The sequence below is a fragment of the Meleagris gallopavo genome, chromosome 16, assembly GCF_905368555.1.
Source record: "Meleagris gallopavo chromosome 16, MGAL_WU_HG_1.1, whole genome shotgun sequence".
Classification (NCBI taxonomy): domain Eukaryota; kingdom Metazoa; phylum Chordata; class Aves; order Galliformes; family Phasianidae; genus Meleagris; species Meleagris gallopavo.
In genome coordinates this window covers 6,162,454-6,187,425 of record NC_139419.1, presented here as the reverse complement: position 1 = coordinate 6,187,425, position 24,972 = coordinate 6,162,454, and the positions used below count along the sequence as shown (strand labels likewise).

General features: G+C 45.6%; 1 protein-coding gene across 2 annotated transcripts; it reads left to right on the top strand.

The window, feature by feature from the left end:
- The first annotated feature begins 9,922 nt into the window (after positions 1–9,922).
- Positions 9,923–24,521, top strand: ZNF598 (zinc finger protein 598, E3 ubiquitin ligase). 2 transcript variants are annotated; one of them, XM_085237184.1, is made up of 12 exons: positions 9,923–10,346; positions 12,714–12,826; positions 13,938–14,067; positions 16,027–16,238; positions 16,533–16,750; positions 17,183–17,300; positions 18,322–18,503; positions 19,675–19,744; positions 20,408–21,168; positions 21,497–21,632; positions 21,877–22,021; positions 22,267–24,521. In XM_085237184.1, the coding sequence occupies exons 1-12, from the start codon at positions 10,149–10,151 to the stop codon at positions 22,612–22,614; spliced, it is 2,631 nt and encodes an 876-aa protein (XP_085093310.1). In that variant the 5' UTR covers positions 9,923–10,148; the 3' UTR covers positions 22,615–24,521. The 2 variants fall into 2 exon arrangements, with proteins under 2 accessions (XP_085093310.1, XP_085093309.1); XM_085237183.1 differs by having other exon boundaries at positions 9,924–10,346; positions 19,672–19,744.
- The last annotated feature ends 451 nt before the right edge of the window (positions 24,522–24,972 follow it).

The following is a 24,972-nucleotide window of genomic DNA, read 5'->3' as shown; positions in this document are numbered from 1 at the left end:
CTCTAGATCTCCTAATAAAACCAAGTAGGTCAAATTTATCTCATCAGAGCAATTCTAGTTCCTTCTGTTTATTACCCAGTCTGTTGGTTTACCATGCTGATCTATGTCTAAACCATCTCTTGGAACAGCAACTTGATTCATTTTCCTCTCAGCATCTTGCATGCTCCTGTGTGCCTATTTCACTCTCTGCTGTTATTTTAACCCATTCCCATGCAGCAGGCTCCCCTTACCCAGCTCCCAGCCCCTTCCTTCCAGCCTACGGTGGGAGTTCCTTGGGAGTAAAGCTTTCTTGTGCCCCCTGTGCTCAGCACACACAGATTCTGTGCCACTCCAGAAAGGAGTGCAATTCCTAATTGCTAAGAGGAGGGTTCTGGCCTTTTCCCATGCTGAGTACAAGAAGTCACGTGTGTGCAGAACAGGAAATGTTTTTGTTATTGATCCAGAATCCGAGAGTCAAACTTATCCATGGCGTAACTTCTTGGAAGCACCCGGATTTACAATAAGAACCAAGCCTGGCTCCATCCTTCCCAAGCAGATCACTGATGGACAAGCTATTTTTGCCACACTTTGAGTGCTCTGGAGATGATGAAAGGCCGCATTGCTCCCATGTTTCAACAGAGCCATTAATGAATGGCAGCAGTACAGCACACAGACAATCACATTGCAGCCCCGGTCGTCAAACCTCGGTTCACGATGGGACACGCACTGTTGGGTTATTTCCCACAGTAAAAAGCCATTATACTTCTTCTCACTCTAAGATCAAGAGCCCCAAGCAACCGATGTCAGGTCTGGAACAGACAGGGTTTTGCCTCCTGCTTTGCCCCAGCTCCCAATCAAGCAGGCAGCTCAGCAGCTTGTGCTGTGCTACATCAATGTGCAGACGTGGGCTCAAACTTCCTACCAAGAGAGAAAATTTGGCATTCCCAGACATCTGCCTGAAGTGTCTCCTCCATGTATTTTCGGCATAACTTGAATAACGTGTCACGCTGACAAGCTCCCTGCGAACTGAGCTGAACTCTCCTCACCATGCCTGCAGGTTTCATGCTGCACTTCTCCAAGGTGGTCCCCACTATTAAGATGTCAGCCTTTTGGGTCACTCCTGTAACTCCAGGGGCTTCTTTTCACCCAAGCAGAGTCCAGCCAATCTCAAGCCCTTTTGAAACACCCCCTTCTATGTTCACACTTAATTAACACAGTGAACCCCAACATCACATTTACCAACAACATGGGGGCTGAGGCAAGACTGCTCCACTCCTCCAGTGCTCAGGCAAACCGTTGGTGAAGTTATTCCAAATAGGTAGAAGTGAAGAGGATTGGAATCTAACCACCTGGCTGTGCTGCTGAAAGATTCTTCTTTAGTTTTGGCCCAAAATATCTTTTTGTGAGGGAAAAGCTCCGCTTCCTCCTGGTCACGGATCTGTGCTTGGTTCCACATCTCTGCGGGGCTCAAGCACCAGAGCATGAACCAGAACTTCAGTCTGCAAAACAGGGGGGCAAGAGGGGTGAGCAGCCCGAGCGTCACACCTTAACTCCTGCAATAAACCCAGCCAGCTCTTGTTGGAGCCCTGCCGCCACCCGATGTAATGCACGTTGTGCTCTCGCCTCCCACCACACGCATTACTGCACCCATTCAGGATTTGTGGCTTTTGAGAATGATCTAAATGAATTTGATGTCCCAGAAAGAGGCACTTGAAAAATAAACCGGCGTGGTTTAATGGTAGCATTTTCCACATTTTTATTATAATGACTCTGGTGTTTATTGGAAGGTTAGCAACTCATCCGAGCATGAAAACAAGGCAATTTAAAAGGCCAGCCCTATGATGGGGTCTTTGGCACACTCAGTCATTACTGCTCCTCCTGTACATGACACTTTTTGGCCATCTGGGCTCTTCAGCATCTCACTGTGGGTGTTCGATGGGAGGACGGAGGCATCATTTTGGATATAGGCAAGAAGAGAACCTGTCCTCCTCTGGCTGCAGGGTGCTCTGCAGATCTACAGTCCTAACTCATCTTGGTTGGGAAGCTGAGGCCAAGAATTTAGGATGTCCAGCCTGGAGAAAAGGAGGCCAAGAGGTGACTCTCTGTAACCTTCTGAGGAGGGAAAATGGAGAGAGAGATGCTGGACTCCTCTCCTGGTAACTGAAGGGAGTGTGAGGATGGCACAGATCTGAACCAGACTGGGTATGGGCAACAATTTCTTTAACTTGAGGGTGGTCAAACCGTGGAACAGCTTCCTGGAGAGCTGGGTGATGCCTTATGCCTGCCAGCGTTTGGACAATGTCCTCACTAATATGCTTTAATTTTTGATTAATTTTTGAAGTAGCCAGATGGACTCAATGATCTTTGAAGGTCCCTTTCAACTGGACTCTATTCTATTCTATTCTATTCTATTCTATTCTATTCTATTCTATTCTATTCTATTCTATTCTATTCTATTCTATTCTATCCCATTTCACCCCACCTCACCCCATCTTACTCCATTAGATTCCATTCTGCTCTGTTCCATTCTATTCTGTATTATTCCATTCCTCTCCACTCCACCCAACCCACCCCACCCCACCCCACCTCATCTCATCTCATCTCATCTCATCTCATCTCATCTCATCTCATCTCATCTCATCCCATCCCATCCCATCCCATCCCATCCCATCCCATCCCATCCCATCCCATCCCAACCCCTTCCAATCCTATCCTATCTTATTCCATTAGATTCCATTCTATGCTGTTCAATTCCATTCAATTCCACCCTATCCTGTCCTGCCCTGTGCTGTACAGTCCTATCTTATCCTACTCCACTCCATTTCTTTCCATTCCAACCTGTCCTGTCCTATCCTATCCTATCCTATCCTATCCTATCCTATCCTATCCTATCCTATCCTATCCTATCCCATCCATCCCATCCCATCCTATCCCATCCCATCCCATCCCATCCCATCCCATCCCATCCCATCCCATCCCATCCTGCCTGCCCTGCCCTGCCTTACCTTACCCTACCCTATTCCATTCCATTCCACTCCATTTCACTCCATTCCATCCCATTCTGTTCCATTCCCTTCCGTTCTGTTTCATTCCATTCCATCCTACCCTATTGCATTTTGTTCTGGTCTTTTCTTCTATTCCACAGTCAGTGCCACTCCCCAAGGCTGCACAAAGTGCAGTGATGCTGCAGACAGCTGTCCTTCAGGCGGGGTGCGAAGCTCAGCACCCAAACCACCAGAGGCACAGATCCCACCAGAGGAGGTGAGCACGGTCATCCCTGCTGCCCAGGGCCAGCATTCAGGGTCCCCACACTCCATCTCCTCGTACCAAATTACTGCTGCTCACCCTTCACCGACTTCTGCTTTACTTCAACCCCGAGTGACTGTGGTTTAACAGCTAGAAGAAACAATTCCCACAGCTGTGGTTCAGTGAACTCCGGTGGTTCCCAGCGCAGAACTCACCGCTGGATCAGCCCCTGAGTTCTGCTCAGCAGAATGAGCCATGCAGAGAGTGGGACCCACAGGTACCCTGGGATAACGGTTGCCACTCCTCACATTTCCACTTCATCCCAACATAATAAATTCAAGTTTGGAAGTGATTCCTCTCACCAGTGATTCAGAACGTGCTGATTAAACACTGTTTCTTTGTTCCCCTGAAACAGATCCAAACAAACTGCAGCATCTCATGTGAGCAAAGCGGCACCTCGGCTCAGTGCTGAGACCTCCCGTTTGCTTTGGAGGCTCTGGAGAGAAAGCGGAAGCAGTAAATGGCTTTTCCTAATGTTTCAGCTCTTCCTATCGTAGTGCCCTGCATTCATTATTTTATTCCTAAGAAACAACACATTCATCCCTATTTTTAGGCTTGCAAACTATTTTGAGAGATTTTTCCAGGGTCCAGTCACATGGAAGTTAAACAGCGAGCAGCAAAGTCTCCAAAGGACAATAAACTATCTCAAATTACTTTGCTCATGGAACAAAGCGTGCTGCAAATGTCACACAGACTATTACAACAGCAGCAGAAACCTTTACATGAAACAATGGATCCATTAGCACTGAGCTTGAAAAAAAAAGAGCCGGTCTCGCAGCCCTTTCGCACAGTTCTACGGAACTTGGGGCTCTGAGCCATAGGAACTTTCTTTGTTCCCTCAAACTGTACAGCTGAGCTCACACCACTGCACCTTCGATCACTGCAGATTTCAAAGCCCTGTATAGAGAGTAATAATGCCCCATTGCACCCAGTTGAGTCAGTGGCACCCAGTTGAATCAGTGGCACCCAGTTGAGTCAGTGGCTTTATTTCTGCTTCAAACCGAGGGATGGAGAGGGATTGACTGAATCAGTGGTGGGAGACAAAGCCTGGGCAGAGGCACATTGGGCTCATGGGCTCTTCCTGGCCCAGCTCTGCAGGGCGGCTCAGCTCTGATGTGGCTCAATGACATGGCACCACCAGGAGCACTGCGGACACGGCACAGCAACACCGACGATCGTGATGAAAAGCCATGAGGACGTGCTATGACATTGCCTTCAAAAGCAGTAGGGAAGCAGCAAAGACAGGAATCTAAAAAGCAGGCAGAAGAGCAGGGGAAAAAAATAAAAAGGTTTTGTCAAATGGTTGTGTCTAAGGCAAGCAGATTTCTCAGCCCCCTCCGTTCCATGATTCAGTCTTTCTCCTGGAAGTAATTTTCAATAACGAAAGCGAGCTAATGCTCAGATGTGTATGCACAGAGTATATTTGGCTCCAGTCGGAGGCATGTTTACTGTAAGGGGGAAGAGTTGTGAAATGAATCTGTACTTTGACAGCTCCGAGATCTCTTAACCAAATCCCAAACAACCCCAAAGCACTCTCCTATTTTTTTCTGAAATTTAATTAGATGAGGCTGGATTGCACATGCAGCTATATGCACAGACGGTGATTGGAGCAGAGAGCTGCAAGGCATGGAGCTGAGAACCAAATTTGCCTGTAAGCAAATCTGTACAAGTGGAGCTTGTTCAGTTTGGCATGAGTGATGCTGGGTTAGGAGCTGTGCTGGTGAAACCCTTTGAGGTAGCAGAAAGGAGGCACGTAGCAGCCTCATGGACCATCACTGCGAGCAGAGTTAAATGAGTGACAAATGTCTTGCAGAAAAAGGAAGCAATGTCCTGCTCTCCATACCAGTTACAGTGGCACAAGAAACAATGGGGCTGGTGTGGCCAAGTTGCATTGCTTTGTCCATTGATGTTTGCTGCCTTAATGCTCGTTGGAAGCTGAGCTCTCCCTGGGCCCTCACTGTGTTCTGAGAATTTGCACATTGGCTCTTCACCTTGAAAGCTTAATGCTGCCTCTTCCCCCTGCTGTTCTCTGAATTCCCATCGAGGTGCTGTGCCTCTGTTAGCTGCACTTATTGTGCTCTCATCCTCCAGAGAGCAGTTGCTAAAGAAAACCCTACCACCAGGCTTCAAATGCCTTAAAATACACCTCTGCTTCCCAGCACGTACCTCTGTTTGTGCTGTAGGAATGGTTCCCCCCCTGCTCCTCGCCCCCTTTAAGGAATCACTGCTTTTCAGAAGAGAGAAGCTCGTATTACCAAATTATGTTTGTTCTCAAATATAGATTTTGGAGGAAAACTCCCTCGTGAAATCTGAAATTGTGCAAAGCTTGTTGTGCCTCCTGGCAAATCAAAGGGCAGAAGCGTGTGTGTGCCTCTCTGCCACCCAACTCCTGCAAACAAAAACAAGCTCTTGTTTAAAGTCATTGCAGACTGGGGTATTAAACATGGGAAACTAACAGAGCACCTCTCTGTCGGTCCCATAGATACAACTGCTGGCATGTTTGATCCCAAATGGGGAGTAAAAGAAAAGACCAAACCTGCTGACACTGTGTAGCTTGAAATGCTGCACAATAGGCTGCTGTGTCACAGCCAGCCAGCGAGAGAGACAACAGGGAGAGCTCAGCAAAGGGTCGGAAATGCAGGAAAAATGAGGAAGTTATTGCTTTTAAGAGAAACTTTGTCCAGTGAGAGCGTATCTCAGTGTTGTGCTCTAAGTGTCTTCACTGCAAATGAACCGCATCTGCCTCAAGCTGCGAGGCTGAAATTAATCTTAGGCATAACCTTTAGGTCTGCACTTTGACAGTATTTTAGTGCTAAGTCATAAATATTTGATCTGTTGCTCTTCGGAATAAAATGGATTTGTTGTGCTCATCTGCAGGTTATCAATTATTCCGCAGTATATTTATTGCTGATTAAATGACTCGAAGAGTGCCTTTTTCTTCTGATATTTTTGTGTGATATTTAGGGAGTAAGCACAGAAATTAACTACCACTAGAATCAATGTTAACCCTTTATTTTTGGGAGAAAACACCACCATCTTGACAACACATAGAGCCAAGTAGCGACCAAGTTATTTGCAATAGACACCAGAGCTTAGTTAATTGGATATGATTACATCTCTTTATGGTTCTGGGTCACACGTAGTGCTCAGATCCGGACTCCATCTGCAATCCAGGGAGAAATAAACCAACATCCTTAACCCATCAGCAAAGAATGATTCAATCCACTGAAAGACTATTATAAAAACCTCTTTGCACCACAAAATAAATTAATCCACACCCATGACTCACACATGCTGGCAGTGTGATTCTTCAGAATGACGATGAGCTGAAAAATGGCTTCGGAAAGAAAGTTTGGGCATTGGCTTTTTAGCAATTCTTCATTCTTCTTGTTGGAGTTCCAGATGTCAGGAAAGCAGAAGCATCCTCTGCAATGACACAGAGATGGCACAGAGGTTTGCCTTCCAGTTTACACCCGTGCACAGAGCCAGCACACAGTGGCACAAGCAGGGATGCTGCCAAAAGGTTCCTGCTCTTGGGCAGAGCCATGAAGTGAGGACCAGAAGCAGGAGTTAAGCAGGCCTGAGCTCTGCTGAAGGCTGCAGAAACCAGAAGTGTGGGGATAATGTTTGTTAGGATTGTGTTTGTAGAGGGCAGGGCTGGAGCTGGCCCCCAGCCTGCACCTCACAGCTCTCTATTAGAAGGAAACTTCTTATTGGTGATAGGTAGGCAGTTGGACTGGATGATCTTGTAGGTCTTTTCCCACCTTGGTGATTCTATGATGCTATGATTCTATGATTCCTGCATTCACTTTAAAGCCAAGGACTCACTGAGACTGCAAACTCCGATCAGTAGGAAAAGTCACTCTGAGCTTGTACTGCTGATGGGAGTTGAGCTTGTTGGCAAAGGGACACGAAATCGTCAGCGGTCTGTCCCTACCACAAAACCCAGAGCTGGAATCTGCCAAGCACAAACTCCGGTTGTGCCCTGTGGCTTTGTCACAATGTTCACTGCGATGAGTAATATCACTTTTAAGCCTAATTATGCAGGTGTATTTATTATCCTAAGCTTGGCCATGGCGCTGGGGTACTTGCGTAATTTCACAGACGAGTGACACTTAAGACAGCACATTGCTGTCGGCAGCCTCCATCTCATTTCATGCTAATTGCTCTCCAAAATGGTGTGATGCAGTTTGGGTACAAAAACATTTCCAACAGTATCATTAATTCGGAGGGGGGGGGTACATTTCCTGAAGTAATTGCAGCCAACATTCTCGGCCCTTCCTAATTATTTAATACAGCCCCATCCAAACCCACTTCGGTGTCGATTATCTGCTCTCTACTTTGAAGTATGATAAATGGGTCTCTTCAGGAGGAAGCAAATATTACCTGTTGTACACAACGACCCAAAATGTGGAATTACTTAGTTGATCTGTTTTCCAAAATACTCATCTCCTATATTACTTTATTCTACAGCATGGATGTTGTTCACTGCTGCTGGTGTTGGACAAGATAACATTGTAATGGACTCGCTATGTTTTTTTTAAATGATCATTTATGCATCAGAGAAATGAAGACCTCTTTTAAGACAACTGACAAGGAATTCAGTGAAAAGAAAGCAGATCTGAATGATGGAGGTGCTGCTCATCCAGGCTTCCAGTTAGCAATGATGAATGAGAGTAGATCCTAAGAACTTATCGTACATATAATATGTGATTTAATATGATTTGTCACCATTTCTCTTCCTAGAAAAGTGACTTCATTTTGAGATGTTTTATCACAAAGTCAATATGTTGTGTCACCAAGTAACCTGGGTGTCTGTCCACCATGTTGAGTGTCCTGGGGTCACTCCTCAGGCCCCTCAAACACCACTCACGGGAGGGACCCATGGAAAGTGGGACCACTGTGTCATTTCCAGGACAGATGGCAGCCTTGACTCAGAGGATGGAACTCCAGGAATGTTTGCTAATTGTGGTGCCGTGATGCTCATCTGGTGACACATATGATGATGTGGTAGAACAAGCACCCCGTGCCAAAACCTCGGTGTTTCTTTGAACTTTTTGATAGATCTAGCAGCGTTCCTGTCTTTGAAGGGGATCTGCTCTGATTTTTCACAGGTGGAAAAGAAATTGGCTCTGCACAGAATATTTTGTGAGAATCCAGGAGAAAGAAAAATGGGGCACCACAGAAGTCTGAAATAAAACCCAGTTTGTGACCATCTCTGTGCCATATCGAATAGCGTTTATGTTTTTCAACTTCACCTCCAGAGGAACATGGCTGTGAGCTGTGTTGCCTCCGCTCTCAGTGCTCCTGGAGCACCCTCTTCTGTCTGAGGGGCTGCAGCTCTGCTCTGTGAGCACCAACGTGACACCACGATCTTTAAGAGGTGAGCTCAATCCTCAAAGCAAGTGCGGGAGCACAGGTTCCTCAGTCAACAACCTGACGCGTCGATGATCAATTCGAGCTCCATTACCTCGTTCCTGAAGCACCGGGCAGCTCTCATGTGCTCAGATACTGAACGCATGAATCACTGCCTGCAGCACATACCCAGACAACATCGTTTTTCTCTAAGCACTGTAACTAATGTGTGTGTGAACACAAATATGATCTATTTGTGTTCCTGTTCTAATGTGTGCAATATTCAATTTTCTGCAATGTTTTGTGTACATTTTTGGGAGTTTTTTGTCACTTAAACACAGCTTACCAGACACCTACGTAATCCCTTCTGGACAAGGGGATTGAGTGCATCTGCTGTAAGCGTGCAGATAACACCAAGTTGGAAGGAAGCGTTGATCTGCCTGAAGGTAGGAAGGCCCTATAGATGGACCTGGATGAGCTGCACCTCATGTGTTGAGGTGAACAGGCTGGGCTTCAGCAAGGCCAAGTGCCAGGTCCTGTGCTTCGGTCACAACAACCCCATACGTTGCTGCAGGTGTGGGCCAGATTGGCTGAGAGCTGTGCAGAGGAAAAGGATCTGGGATTGTTGGTTGACAGCCACTGAAGGTGAGCCAACAATGTGCCCAGGTTCAGGTTGGGCACTGAGAAACATTTCTTCTCTGAAAGAACAGTCAGGCAGTGGCACTGCTGCCCAGGAGGGATGAGGTGGCCGTCCCTGGAGGTGTTCAAGAACATCCATGTGGATGTGGCACTCAGGGAGGTGGTCAGTGGGCATGGTGGGATGGGTTGGACTTGGGGATCTTGGAGGTCTTTTCTGACTTTGATGATTTTAAGATAAAATCTGATCACAGGGCAGAGCCTCTGACCTCACTCATCCACCATGGGGCTGTTTGCACCACCAGGGCATAACGGAGTCCAAAGCACAACAGAATCACAGAGCTGGGCAGCCTGGTCTGGTGGTTGACAACACTGCACCTAGCAAGCTAGGTGATCATTGTGGTCCTTTTCAACCCATTCTATGATTCTATGAACATCCTGAAGGCACGGACAAGGATCACAGAGCCGAACTCCATCCAGAACCACCCAAAACTCGACCCCAAACTCAACGCAGCGAGAGGGGCCCTGGCGCGGAAGCGCTGCAGGCGGCGCTCCTCCACGACAGGGGCCCGGAAGAGCCGGGGGCACCCTGACCTCGCTCTCTATGGTCGCACGCCGGAGGACGCGGGCTGACGCCAGGAGGCGTGGCGCACCGGATGTCTTCGGAGGATAATCGGGAGAGCGAGGCGGCGCTCTAGGCAAAAACTCTATGGTCAACCCAGAGCGGCGCCGCGGAGGCGGCTCTCTATGGTCGGCAGTCGGGCAGAGTCGTTGAGCGGGGTCTGTCCAGGGCGGCGCTCTAGGCTTCCTCTCGATGGTGCTGGCGGTTGCTAGGTGGTGCGGGGCCTAGGCCGCGGCGGGTCGGCGCCGCCATGGCCGCCTCGGCCTCGGGCGTGGCGGCGGCGGCGGCCTTGGGGCCGGCGGAGGGCCCGTGCGTGCTGTGCTGCGGGGAGCTGGAGGTGGTGGCGCTGGGCCGCTGCGATCATCCCATCTGTTACCGCTGCTCGGTGCGGATGCGGGCGCTGTGCGGAGTGCGGTACTGCGCCGTGTGCCGGGAGGAGCTGGGCCAGGTGAGGCCTCGGCGCGGCGCAGCGCCGCGTTCCTCGCGGTCCGAGGAAACGAAAGGCGGGCGGGGCGGGCGGGGGTCGCGGCGTCCGGCTCCGCTGTGCGGGTGTTAACGAGGCGGGGTTCCGCCGTCCCGCACTTCTGTCGGATTTTGGTCGCCCCGCGTGCCGCTCAGCGCGTCGCCACGCGGCGGGGATGGGGCCAGGGGTGGGATGTGGGGCTGTGGGGCTGGGGCTGTAGGGTTGGGGTTGGGGCTGTGGAGTTGGGGAAACTTCGCTCAGGGATGTGGCTGTAAGAGCGTGCAGCGATGCGGGGAAGAAGGAATGCTGCGAGAGGAGAGGAGCTGCTGCGTTGGGCGAGAGATCGCAGAGAGGTGGAGATGAAGTCAAAGCGGCGCCCCGGAGGAGGGGGTTCGCCGCCTCCCGCTGACAAAAGCTGCGTTTTTACCTTGGCGGCTTCTCGTGCCGCTCAAATGGCAGCGGGACTGAAGATCCCTGAAGGTCTCCGAGTTGGTGGGTGCCACAAATGGTTTTGCTGTGTAGGATTTGGTTTTGAAACTGAGCTCACCGGCACGTGAGCGGTGTCCAGATCTGGACAGAAAGGACACAGATCTCCTTTGAACCTGATTTTTACCATAGAATTGCCAAAAACCTCTGAGGTCCCCAACTCATCCCACCATGCCCACTGACCACGTCCCTCAGTGCCACATCTCTATGGTTCTTAATACCTCCAGGAATGATGACCCCATCCCTTCCCTGGGCAGCAGTGCCAGTGCCTGACTGCTCTTCTGAAGAAGAGTTTCCCAGTAGCCATCCTGAGCTTCCCCTGCTGCCACTTAAAGCCGGTACCTCTGTGCACACCTCCTCTCTTAGGAAGCAATCTGTGGTCTTGCTCGGCTGCCGTAAAACCACTGCTCTCAGGGTTGCAGATGGACTGTGAGCACTTCAGCTCTATAACAGTTGGTGTATTTATGTGGCCTGAACTTCATCAAGACACCATCTCCTCTCATTTATTAATTGTTAAAAACGATCTTTTCGTTATAGTTGACTCAGTAGTAGTGTGTAGAATTAGAAGAGCCACATACATCTCATCACATCTCAGCTGATGCTATACTGGTCAGTGTAGACTGAACTGTAAGTGTCACAGTATGGTGTCCAGAGGAAATGGAAATAACTTTAAAGATGGCTGGCATTGCACTGCGTGATGGAGGAGAAAGCAGGATATACTTGTTATGGTAATATGTGCTCTCAGTGGTGTATAATTGCTGTGCTGGAGTTAGGCAGGATTGCCTGTTGACCTGTGAAGTCACCCTGATGTGTGCGTGGGTCAGGCTTGGAGGACTGGTCAGTGTGTTTGTTATACACGTGTGTGTTTGTCCTTGGAACTGCTGCAGGAATCTGTGATGGACTCCAGTGATAAAATCTGCTTTTCTGCAGTTTGTTCCTCCCTTCTGAAACTTTTTTCAGGTTGAAATGAAATGAAGTTTACAAAAACAAATGTTTTTAAAAATAACGTTGAGTTTGACATTTATCCAAAAATCTCAGCCTTGTAGTCACTTTGTTTTAAGCCTGACACTTCAGAGAGCTGTGTGTATATGCATGTATATACTTCAGTATAACATATACTTTAATAGTAGCTTCACTGTAAAGAAAGCTTTAAAAACTAACCTAGCCAAAAAGCCCAACCCAGAAGACTTGCTCTGAGGTGTTTCACCCCAGCAGGGGTAGAGGAGTGACTTCACAAGACTAAACTGAACTTGTATTCTATAACAGCTGTTCCAGTAAGGCTGCTGCTACACCAGCACTGCCCAGATGGGCAGCAGTGGGAGCAACCAGGTTCTCTTAGAATGGATGCACCGTGCAAATGATTTGGGAAGTGATGTAGCATTTTCCCTTACTTTGCTGATATTTGAGGAAAGAGGAAGCAGTGGTCTCTCCATCAGACCCTGAGTCGTGTCACTTTCCCTTGCAGGCTGTTTGTGTGGTCTCCTACTGGGAGATAGGAGGCAGCTGAGCGCAGGGCTCCGGGCAACGAGTGGATTGCACTGCTGGGAGATATTTGTGCCCTGTGTGCGTGGCTGTGGTAGCCAAGCATCATAAAAATGTTTCCTAATGTAGTTCAAAATCCAAAGACCAGGCAAGTCCAACTCACCCTGCATGGTGCTCTTGCTGGAAGCTGATAAGCAGTCGCAGTTGCTGACGGCTGTGGGGACAGCGAGCAGTGGTGACACACAGCTCTGGCCCTGCTGTCTAAGCCTTTGGCTACGGTGAGATCCCGACAAACAAAGGTTGTGCTGAGGAGTTGGTCTGCCATCCTAAATACTGCACGGCCCACATATGCCATCTCTGATCCCTGTGTTGTGTTGCCTGTAGGTTGTCTTTGGGCGGAAGCTTACATCTTTCTCGACAATAGCACTTAACAAGTTGCAGCATGAGAAGAAGTATGACATTTATTTTATGGATGGAGAAGTTTATGCGCTCTACAGGTAAATACGAGAATCCTTTCTGTAATTTGTCCCTAAAACATCACGTTTTTATCTATGTTACATGGCCAGAAGTGCCTTCTTTAATGGAAAAGTGTGGTTTTACAGAAATGGTGACTTTGATGCAATGTCCATTGGTCACTGAGCAGCACAGGTGGTTTTGGTGGGGTGAGGGCAGCACAGGTGGGAAAGGAGCAGCTCCTCTGTTAGATGTACAGAAGCTCTGCCAACAAAAGTTGCTTTTTGCTTCTTTACCAAGGGCAAACTTGTTGCAAGGCTCTTCATTCCTTGCCTGACTGCTGTATAAATCAGTAAAGGCAAAATTTCTCTTATGATGGTATTTATCCCTGTGTTGCATATGGAGTAATCAAAACCAGTAGTACCATACATCATACGAAGAGAAGAGCATCCTCTTCCTGCAAAGGTCTTGGTTACAAATGGGAGAAAAAAGGTGAAAACGAAACTTTGCGATACGTTTATAATTTCCATTTCATGAGGTCGGGCAGTGGGTTTTTGTAAGCAGAAGCAGTTGGAAACATGTTCTGATTAATTATACACCAGCCGTGGAAATTACTTTTGATGGTACCGTTTCTGCAGGGCTGCTGAGATCACTGCCCACAGAACAGTAATCAAGTGTGAGTGAGTGGGGGTTCCCACTGAGACCAGTGTTCTGCTTCAGCTCTTGCTGGGAATCGTGCTTACTTTTTTAATCTCCCCACTCCATCATATACTTCAGTTGCTGTTGGTATAAACCATAACTAAATCAGATGTGAGTGTAGCCCACATCAGCTGAATCTTCAGTAAGGCAGGGGTGTGTTGCACAGACGTGTTCCAGTCCATCTGCAGGCTGTGTGCTGGTACAGTGCTGCTCACAGGGTGACTGCTCAGCTCACTTCTTATAGTTCAAGCCTCCAGGTAACTTTGTTCTCTTCTGTTCCTGACTGATGACAAAGTATCTCTGGAGTAAACAAAATGCTAACTTCATTACAAATAGCTGGGGGAGCAATAAGAATGCAGAATTCTTCCATGGACAGAATGTTTATCTTTCAATAAAGATATCGGGTTGCTGAGAGGGAACTGAATAACTTTTAGCAAATCTTTCTTTGTCCCTTAGGAAGCTGCTGCAGCATGAATGCTTTTTATGTCCAGATTTGAAGCCATTCAATACCTTTGCAGATCTGGAACAGCACATGAGAAAGCAGCATGAGCTCTTCTGTTGCAAACTCTGTGTTAAACACTTGAAGGTGAGTTGATTCAATGCTTTAATGGGATGGAAGGAGAGGGTGGTTCCTTACATGACCTGCTGGAGTACTTGTGGAGGTGGGGAGAAGGAGATGCTGAACAGCACCACTCTGCTGCTTAGGTTTCTCCTGTCTGCCTGCAGTCAGGTCAGTTGATTTCTTCTGAGACTTTCTTCTTCCATAAACTGATTAATGAAAGAGTCCTGAAGGTTCTAAATGGATTATGTTTTAGATTAAACCCAACCATATTAGTAAGCTTCTGAGGTTAACTCCTCCCCCACGATGCCTGTAAATACCGAACCCTATCTGTCTGATAGGAAGTTAATCCTGAGTTGTAGACAGGCTTTGTTACAGCTCTAACCGTAGTGATTTAGATATCTATTAGGACTTAGATTGACTTTATGAGCTAAATCCGTAACTGAGAAAATATTAGTGGTGGTTCAGAAAGCAGAGTGCATCATGGAATGATGGATTTCTCTCTCAGCTCAGAGCCAATGTAGCATTTACAGTTGAATCATGTACAGGATGAGAATCCATCTTGTTGGTTTAATGAAATATAATTATGTTTCATTTGTTTATTTTATTTGTTCATTTGTTCAGAGTGAATTTCCTGTATCTTGTTGGTTTGGTTGGAAAGTGAAACATGAGTGTCTACAGTTGAGGTCTGCTGCGTTTGATGTACGCACACAGAACACAATTGGGGCTGGTTTAAAACGTAAAGATGAAGCACTTAGTGGAAAGCTGAGTGGCATGTCAGTATTGAGCCTGAAAACTACTCATTTACTGTTGCCATTACTGGATTCTTGTTTGTTTGTTTGTTTCTTAACCCATTTGAATTTTACTTAGAACAGCTGTTGTTCTGCCAGCCAGGCAATGCTTTTTTCAGCCTGAAAGTCCAAATTTCACCTTTCCCTGGAGCTCAGGTTTTTGTTGTTTGGGTTTTTTTTTGTATTTCTCAGTGATGTGTGAGGCCAAATCAGCCCTTGTTGCTAAATGAATGCTGGGGCTGCTAACCTTTGTGTCTTATAGTTGTCAGCACTGTTTATTGTTGTAGGAGGGAATTTAATGCATGAGCACGTATTTTGGTGTTTGTTTTCCCTAAAACTAATCGAATATCAGATCAGAGAAACGCACTTACGCTGTAATTTCACAGTTGGTTCCTGCAGGTCAGACTGTAGGTTGTTGCCCGAAGGAACAGGATCCAGGAGTTGTCAGGGTGGACTTGAATGAAGACCAATACATCTTTTTTGCAGGGTTAGTTTTCACTGAACTGATTTGACTCTCCGATCATTAGTGCTAAACAAGAAGAGGAAGACAAGGCAGCCTCTTTTAGTTGCAGTGTCCTTTGAACTCTGCTGAAGAGGTGCTTCCACAGGCAGCCTAGTTAGGCAGCACTAGAGTGGTAAACTAGTAGAATATGTTGGCTTCTAATTTCACAGTTCTGAAGAAATCCTTTTATTTTGGAGAAAGCTTCTGTGTTGTTAATACCCACTGCAGATGAATTCTTAAACTCGCAGGAGCTGCGGTCCGTCAGTGCAAGCAAAGCCAAGTGAACCTTTTTCCAGAGTGAGTTAAGATTCCTTGTTAAAGAGATAAGAAATAAAGGATGTTCTGTTCTCAAGGATGTGCTGATCTTCCTGGCATCTTCAGAACCCTTTCTATCAAAACAACCTGTGTGTTAGTAGGGGCAGAAGATTGGCTCTCAATGCAGAATTTGTTCACTGAACAGCATTGTTCTCAGGAAAGGAGAAAGGGTGAAGTTGATCTGTTTCCAGTGTTTGAGGTGAGTGAAGTGTAAGTGAGATGCAGTCAGGATCTATCACTTGAATCTTGGTTCCTAGTCACTGAAAATTTGAGTTGTGATCGTGAGCTGTCAGATTACATCTTTTTAAAGCAAATCTGTGACTTCTTCAGGTAAGTTGTGCAGAGCCTAGCTTATTCCATCCCTACATATTCCTTCAGATTTTTACATATGAAAGGAAATGGTACACTCGTAAGGACCTTGCTCGCCATCGAATCCACGGAGATCCAGATGACACCTCTCATCGTGGGCATCCCCTGTGCAAATTCTGTGACGAGCGTTATTTGGATAATGATGAGCTGCTGAAACATCTGAGACGAGATCACTATTTTTGTCACTTCTGTGACTCTGATGGTGCTCAGGAGTACTACAGGTTTGCAGAAATAGTTTTATTTTTCTTTCTGTAGCTTAAATTTTAGAAAAATGGTTTTGGCTCTGTGAGTTTTCTGAAAAGCAGTGCTTGAAGAGAGACTGCAGGAAGGTTGGCTGTAGGCTCTTTTGCTCCTTAAACCAACAGCTGCAGCAACCACTTTCTGTTTAGTTCATGTTTTAGAGCCTTCGTCTTTGGTGTTAATGCTAAGCGTTGACAGATGGAGTGAAGGATGATCATATAGCATCGGTGAAATACGTTTGGGGAATTACAGCTCAGCCTCTTTTCTTCCTCCAGCGATTACGAATACCTTCGCGAACACTTCCGTGAGAAGCATTTCCTTTGTGAAGAGGGACGGTGCAGTACAGAGCAGTTTACCCACGCTTTCCGCACTGAAATAGATTACAAAGCACATAAAACAGCCTGCCACAGCAAGAACAGGGCTGAGGCCAGGCAGAACCGGCAGATAGATCTTCAGTTTAATTATGCTCCTCGGCACCAGAGGAGAAATGAGGGTGAGTGTGGCTGGGGGTGTTGCGATGGCCAGGGATGTATTCATTCTTACTGCTTTGGTATTCAGAAATATCTGGTGATGGCTTCCTAGCTAGGAAGTTTCTTTGCAAGAGGGTGGAGAAGTCCTGGAACCAGGGCTCTGAGAGGCTGGGGAGTTTGTTCTTGAAGATAACCAGAAGTTGACAGAGCCACAGGCATCGTGAATGTGATTTCAGAGTTGGCCTTTTTTTGAGTGAGGGGATGAAGCAGACTTTTCTTCCGTGTGGAATGTACAGACTTTTACCATTCCTGGAGGTTTGATTAACCGCTTAATCATCAGAAGGAAATCAAGATAGATTTATTTGTAGTAGTGTAGTTTTGTTCTTTTTGGGGCATAGTACGGTGCCCAGATTAGAGAAATAACTTTAAGAATGATAACTATCCCTCCTGTTCAGGTGTTATAGGCGGAGAGGACTATGAAGAAGTTGACAGGTACAACAGGCAAGGGAGGTCAGGCAGATTGGGTGGCCGAGGAAGTCAGCAGAACAGAAGAGGCAGCTGGAGATACAAGAGGTGAGTAGCACAGCATTGTGTGGATTTCTGTTGTTGCTTAGTGCTCTTTCTTATCAATTAACAGAACTTCGGTGCACAGGTGGGAAGGAAGTAGGGACAAAGTTTGGAAGCTTCCATAGTGAATCCTTAACTGAGATTACAGCTAGTTTTCAGTCTAAGCCTGTGTGCTGGCTGCGTGCCTGGTGAAAGTGAAATTACTCTCTGAAGTTTAAGCTTCCTGGACTTGCCAAAGAAAGCAATCCCTGTGATCTTTGTCACATGGTTAACTGAAATCAGAATTCTTAATTTCAGCAATTATGGTTGTGCTAACTTCTTTTTAGAAGGATTTTTCCAAAGTAAATGATAAACATTTAGAGGTTTATTGGACTTTTTGGTCTGGTAACTGTGAAATTCCTATTCTGAGGCTCATGCTTTTCATTGAACAAACAGATCTCTGTGTGGCCAGACTGAGTGCTTTGGAGAAAGAAGAGGGTTAAGTATTGAAATGAAAGTTTGCATATATAAGACCTGAGTGCTTTTTACATACTGCACCTCCATTTTTCTTCTTTTTCTCACTGGATAGTCAGCTGGTTCATTACTGGTCATTTCACTGGGGAAGAAGTCCATCCCTGAACACCTTTATATGTTGGTGTCGCATGTGGATTTTGCATTCACTGAGAGTTTGTTATGAGCCATATTTCAAAGAATCACTTTGGTCTAGAAATAAGACTGCACATTTGAAAAGAAGAGAAGTAGGTGTCTGCTAGCATTCTTGGTACTGTCTCTCCCAATTCACGTCAATTGATTTCTTCTATCCTGGATTGTTATCACCACATGCAGAATTTGCAGATCCCTGGGTAAAATATTGCCTTTCTCACTAGCCAAGGGAAGAGTGGGTTTGTTTCAGCCTTCTCAGCAGGTGGCAGCACAAGGCCAGGGACAGGCATCAGAGCTTACTGCAGAGAGGTGAGAGGTGGAGTGTGAGGCGAAGGTGCCTCGTAATCCTTGCTGTTTTACCAAGAAAATCTGCCCTGTCCTGTAGGGAAGAAGAAGACAGAGACGTTGCAGCAGCAGTCAGGGCATCTGTAGCTGCTAAACGACAAGAAGAGAAGAAACGGGGAGAAGACAAAGAGGACAGCAGCAGTAGAGGTAAAAAGGAGGACTTGAGGGATTCGGAAGTACCCAGCTCCAAACGTGTGCCAAAGTCTTCAAGTGAAGCTACAGGTTAGTGTTGAACATTTTCTGCAGCTGCAGGGAGGCACGAGGGTGTGGTGATGGGTCTGGAGATCAGGCTGGCCAAAATGTGAATTGCCATACAGTGTTCTCAAAAGCCAGTGGATAAGAAGAAAGCTGTGTGGAGTCTTAATTCAGCAACACTCATGTACTGTGAAGCATGTCCGAGTGGGCTGGGATTTGTACAGCCAGTTATATTTAAAATGAAGCTGGGTAGAAATAGCAAGCAGTTAAGGTATGACAGTATTTGTGATGTTCTATCCAAATAATACTAAGACTGCCATATTCCTACTGTAGCATGCAAGAACTGATGTATTGTGATGTTTGGGATTAAGTTAGTCCCAGTAAAAGTTTGTAACTCGTTGATAGAATTGTTTTGGTATTACTGTTGCTTCAAATCCCTTTTCCACTGTTTTATTGCTTCTACAACAGGGTTCCTGCTCAAACTTTATATGCTTGCATAATGAGCTGGGAGCTGCTGAGAGTTTGGTTGTCTAATGGGTACAGCTCAGCTGGGGATGACAGACAAGGCTATCTTACCCTGCTGCTAGCCCAGCTTTTGCTGTATGTGTGTCAAAGCTGTTATCAATCTGTTTTTAAGCTGATGCAGTCCACAGCACTGCATTTTAAGACTAAGCCTAATTGGGAATGATTTATGTTTTGATGAAAACTGACTGCCCAGGAGCTAATTGCTTAGCAGTGTGGGCATCTGTGCAGCAGAGGTGTTGAACAGCTCAGAGGAGCAGCTTTCCAAGTGGAGAATCAGCATACTGAGTCAGAGTATCCTAACCCTTTTGCAGGCAGCTGATTGCTGGCCTCTGGGAAAAGCATAGAGCAGGCAGCTGGGGACATTGGCTTCTTAGTTGTGAAGGAATCATCTAGAGACTGTCTTATCTACCAGTGTTTTGCTCATATTAAGTTCCATGAATTGCCTGTGTGCTGGAGCTCGTACTGATGTCATAATGGTGAATGTGGTTAACTGAAGGAAATGCTGATACATGGACTTATTGCCCTTTTGGAATGTTGGTTAATGACATCAGCAGCTGCTGAAAATATAACTTGTTAATGTTGCTGTCATTTTCACTGATAGCTTCCACTTTGAAACTATTGGATTTTAGTTGAATATATTTCTTTGCTTTTTTTGTCAATACCTCAAAAGAAGCAGCTGCTAATGGTGCTTTAAGCCAAGATGACTTTCCAGCAATTGGTTCTGCAGCAGGACCTCTACAAGGGTAAGTTTGTTTAAGACTGCAGCAATGAGAAAGCTGATTTAGAAGCTTACTTGGGTTGTGTGTTTCTGGAATAATTACTTTTATAGATCTCTTGAACTGTAGGTGCTCCCCTCTCTCAGTTCCCCTTCTGCTTTGACCTCTTTCTGTGTTAGCTGCTGCATGAACAGCATAGGCTGTTGCTTCAGTTTGTAGCTTAATTTTTATGTTATGTTATGTTATGTTATTTTTGTAGTGCAGTTCCAGGGAACTTTTCAGTATTCCTAACTCCACTCATTTTTAACTCGCTAGCTTATCTTGAGGGAGCCATATGCTGTTGGGGTTTTTAAATTCATCATCTCGTTAAATGGGTGGTAACTTTATAAATAGAGTCTTTGCAGGATGTGGGCACTAGAATGTACTAGAAGCCTGCATGTGTGGCTTGCTGGTCAAGGTAAGTGTGCTAAGACAGCACTGACAAGACAGCAAGGCTAGTGAGACTGCTTTGAAGAGACTCATCCAGACACGGTTTATGTATTTGCGTTCTGTTCACGGTTATGCCAGCTGTGCCACTCTAACTGATGGATTGAAGAAGAATGCAGTCAGGCATGGAGCCTCTTTTGCCTGGTGGAGTTTTGCTGTCTGTGCAGTGGTGGTGTAACTAGGTGTACTTTTCCCTTCTCGCAGCTCTGCTCAGCTAGCAGCAGTTAAGCTTAAAGAAGATTTCCCCAGCTTGTCATCCTCTGCAGCACCCGCTGTCTCTTCTGGGATGTCTTTGACGTATACAGCGACTGCAAAGAAAACAGCTTTTCAAGAGGAGGATTTTCCAGCTCTGGTGTCCAAAATGAGGCCTAACAATAAAACAGTAACTAACATCACATCTGCATGGAACAGTGGTTCCGGTAAAAACGTGGTCAAAGCCATTAGCAACCCTTGCATAAATCAGATAGCCAAAAAATCATACTCCTTGAATAGCACTAAAGGAAATAAGAAGAGCAATAAACTCTCTCAGTCAGATGATGAAGACGGCAGTAGTGGCTTGACAACCCAGGAGATAAGGAACACACCAACAATGTTTGATGTGTCATCCTTGCTGGCAGCTTCTACCTCACAAACTTTCACAAAAGTGAGCAAGAAAAAGAGAATGGGGGTTGAGAAGCAGAGACCATCATCCCCACACCTGTTACAGGAGACATCATTGCCCAGGTCTTGTATTGAAAAGCTGCCAGAAGCAGAGCGGACATCAAATGCTGCTTCTGCTCTTCATGCCTCTGACAGATCTGCAGCTGTTGTGAATGGTCATTCAGAAAAATCATTAGCAATCTGTAGTACACCCAAAGAGCCCCCTGGCCTTAAAAAGCCCACAGTGATGAACCAATGCCCTTTACCTCAGGAAGACTTCCCAGCTCTTGGGAGCTCAGGATCAGCTCGAATGCCACCGCCACCGGGTAAGCACTTCAGGGCACTGACAGCTTTCTTGGCTGCAGCTTAGAGAAATGTGGCTAAAGTTACAAGGCAGCCTGAGTAACACAGTCTTGAAAGTCCTCTCTCTTTCTTAAAGTAATATCAGGAACTATGAAGCACTTCGTTAAGGCAACAGATTTCCACCTCTTTAATATTTAGGTTTCTTCTGAAATAGTGATGACTGCACTGTTGACTGTTACTTCTTGATGCTTCTGGAGAGTACATCAGACTGTTGGTGTTAATTTTACTTGCTGGTATGTGGGTGCCACAGATATGTGCTTTAACTTCCTGCCCATTTCTGTTTTCATTTAGGCTTTAACACTGTGGTGCTATTAAAGAATCCTCCTCCACCTCCAGGACTGTCAGTGCCTGTTAGTAAACCCCCACCAGGTTTTGCTGTTATTCCATCCACCAGTATCTCTGAACCTGTCACTACATCTTTGAATGAGTAAGTGAAAGTCCTTTTGTTAGAGTTACTTTACACATTGCATCTTTTGAGATATGCCATAGAAGCTTCAGAAGGAGCACAAAACACTGATAGGATTACTGTAACCATGTGCTGCTGACAGAAATTGCACGTGTAGTTGGGTGGAGAAAGGGAGAAAAGAATAATCGTATAATGTATGTCTGCAGCATATTTCCATAATATGAAGCAGTATCCAATTGCATTACTTTTGTTCCCCCAAATGCAGGGCAAAATCCAGCCAAGGGACATACTTGATACCTGAAAACTTTCAGCAAAGGAACATTCAGCTAATACAATCCATTAAAGAATTCCTCCAAAGTGATGAGTCCAAGTTCAATAAATTTAAAACTCATTCTGGGCAATTCAGACAGGTGAGTGGGCAAGAACCTTTGCATTCCTGAAATCCTCCTCTGCTCAGTTCATGTAGTGCCTCTGCTGTGGTTGGTGAGTGGACTAGATGCAGGTTTTCTTTTTTAACTGTGTGCTCCAGTGTAGCTCTTCTGTAGCACTGGCAAAGTGCGTGTAGTGTGACCTGGAAGAACGTGAATCTTTTTATAGATTAATGAGATTATTATTTGTTAAGCTTCTAATTATTCCAATTTTCTTTTCACTGAAGGGTCTGATTTCTGCAGCAGAGTATTACAAAAGTTGCCGAGAACTGCTTGGAGATAATTTCAAGAAAATTTTTAACGAGTTGCTGGTGTTGTTGCCAGACACAGTTAAGCAACAAGAACTGCTTTCTGCTCACAATGATTTCAAAATCAAAGAAAAGCAAAGTTCAAACAAATCCAAAAAGAACAAGAAGAATGTTTGGCAAACGGACTCCAACTCTGATCTCGACTGCTGCATCTGCCCAACATGTAAGCAAGTACTAACGCAGCAGGACATTGTCACTCATAAAGCTTTGCATATTGAGGATGAGGAGTTCCCTTCCTTACAAGCAATCAGTAGAATCATCAGTTAGCTCTTATGAAGACCAATAAAACAGTTTCTATCTATGAATATGCACTTTTTGGAATGAGGTTTGACAGTGTAGTGTGGCTGAGAGCTGGTGCCAGTTGAGTACTGATACACAGGTAACTGTTAGAGAGCCCTCTCAGTGCTGTTCATAAATACTGTGCAAAGGGATCACTGGACTGCTCCGTAGCTAATTAACATCCAAAGTCTGAGCTTCCAAAATGCCTGAGTAGAGTTAGGCCAAAATTGCAGGGTGGGCAGGCAGGGGGCCACCTTTCTCCTGTGACATGCAATAGCTGAGAAAATCTTTCTGATCTGATATCTGACTGGGGACACAATAGGGGAATATGCATCTGGCTCGGGGGGGTTTCTTTCTTTAGGGAAGGGTGGGAGCAGAGGGGGGGAGATATTGAATCACTGAAGTGAATAGAAGCAGAAGTGACTTCCCTTATATTCTGATTTTTGTGCTGTTTCTGTGACCACAGAAATCGAAGCAGTCAGGGGTGCAGAGATGCAGAACTGCTCCTACTCGCTGGTGAATAGGGCCGTTTCAGTTGTGTGTCTGTAAACGTTGGGCTGCTCGTATAGCTAAGAATATTCCTGTCTGAAAACTGAATTAATTCTACTACTTGAAGAATTGGACTGATCTGTGTGATGAGTTGAACCTGAGGTTTGAAGTCGCCTCTGACCTTTTATGTAACATGTTCTTTAAAGAAACTTTTTTTGTAGCACTGCATGTAGAACAATAATGTTAAGGCTTTACTTTCTGTAAAGCACACTTCACGGTGATTTTATTTAATGATTGCCACGTTTCTATTTCTTGGATGTATTAATGGTGGTAGCTCCAACCAACGGCATATTGGGATATTAAATGCTGCTGATCACTGACCATGTTTATCTGCAGTGCCTTTAAGTGCATTTATGTGTTTACAGTGGTCTGCACTAACGAGGATAATTTGTTCAGGCTATGGAGTGTTTACATCCTGTATCTCCCTTGGTGATGTTGGTCTGCAGTAGCTTTGCTCACGTTGCTTGCCATCTGTAACTTCCACCTCTAGGAAAACAGGAGCTGAATCTGTTCATTTGAAATAACTTCTCCAGCAGCAGCTATGATGTGATGGAATGACATGTCCTCCCTGTAGTGCATTTCCATGGCTATAATTAAGCATCTGATTCTTGCCCATCTTTGCAGACCAGGTTTAATTATTTTTAACATGTTGAGATTAATTTATGTAATTTTTAAGTGACAAAACACTGCTTTTATATAAGCGTTTCTATGAAATTGAGCTCAGTCTATTACTGAAGAGCTAGTCCTGGCTACAGCGTTTCTTCCTTGCCTTATACTTGTTAATTTTGCTTGCTGTCAGGCTGCAAAGTGCTTTCGGTTTCTTTTTCCAAATAATTCAGACTGTTTTGAATACCTGAATGTGTTGTGTTCAGCACAGGGGCCAGACTGCACGCCCTGAAAGAGGGAGGGAGGGGCCTTAGGCTGCATGGTTGTTGATAAAATGCATGAATACGTGGTGACGAGTAACGCTGCCATGTTCCTGGCGCGAGGCGCTGCCTCTCGAGCAGAGCCAGGTGTGCCAGCACCACGCCGGTGCTCCAGTTTGGATGCCAGCTGCCCAAGTCAGCAATGGATCTACATCCTCAGTTCTCTCCCCCGACTGCCCCTGGGGTTTGTAAAGCTCAGAGCAAACGAAGCGTGTATCTTCTGCAGGAGTTTCTGACGTCTTCCCTTTATTTTTCAGTTTATTTTCTTCTGTGTTAGCAAATACGTAAGTTCCCAGCTGTAGGTTGAGAACTCACGGTGCTGCTGTAAGTTTCCTCGAGGTGCTCAGATCTCCTTGGCCTGACGATGCAGTTTCCTTGCTCTCTGTGCTCACCTGATTAAATAAAGCATTACCAAATTTGTTCAGGCTGCTTCTATTCATTTTAAACTCTTTATTGAAAATAAGTTGCAGTTGGTACACAGACACTGAAAATACATCATCACAGATTGCTCTCTCAAAAGATATTTTTTTATATATATTTATATATATATATACAAAAGTTGTAAACATTTTTAACTTATTTCCATACACAGTCCACTTTATACTACAATCCACGTAAGGTTAGTGACAACTGCAACTCGTGGAAGCGGTCTGCTTATACAGAGGTATCTGCAAAAGAACTTAAATTTGCAAACCACATTTGGTATCGGTCTGTTATTAAAACTTGTAAAGAATCTGAGGTTTAAATGCATATTGCAACAAAATACAGGCAGCTGAACTTGGGTTTCAAGTTGGTACAGTGAAGGCCGTGTCTGAGCCTCGTGGGTGGTGGGAGGTTGACACACAGCTTCTAAATGCAATCTAAAGTAGCA

What these genes read in the sequence shown, in the direction of transcription:
- ZNF598 (XM_085237183.1), top strand. Translation starts at nt 10,149, where the DNA reads ATGGCCGCCTCGGCCTCGGGCGTGGCGGCGGCGGCGGCCTTGGGGCCG. An exon ending in GGCAGCTGGAGATACAAGAG is followed by an intron (nt 17,301 to 18,321) that starts GTGAGTAGCACA and finishes CCTGTCCTGTAG; the next exon opens with GGAAGAAGAAGACAGAGACG. An exon ending in GTCTTCAAGTGAAGCTACAG is followed by an intron (nt 18,504 to 19,671) that starts GTTAGTGTTGAA and finishes ATACCTCAAAAG; the next exon opens with AAGCAGCTGCTAATGGTGCT.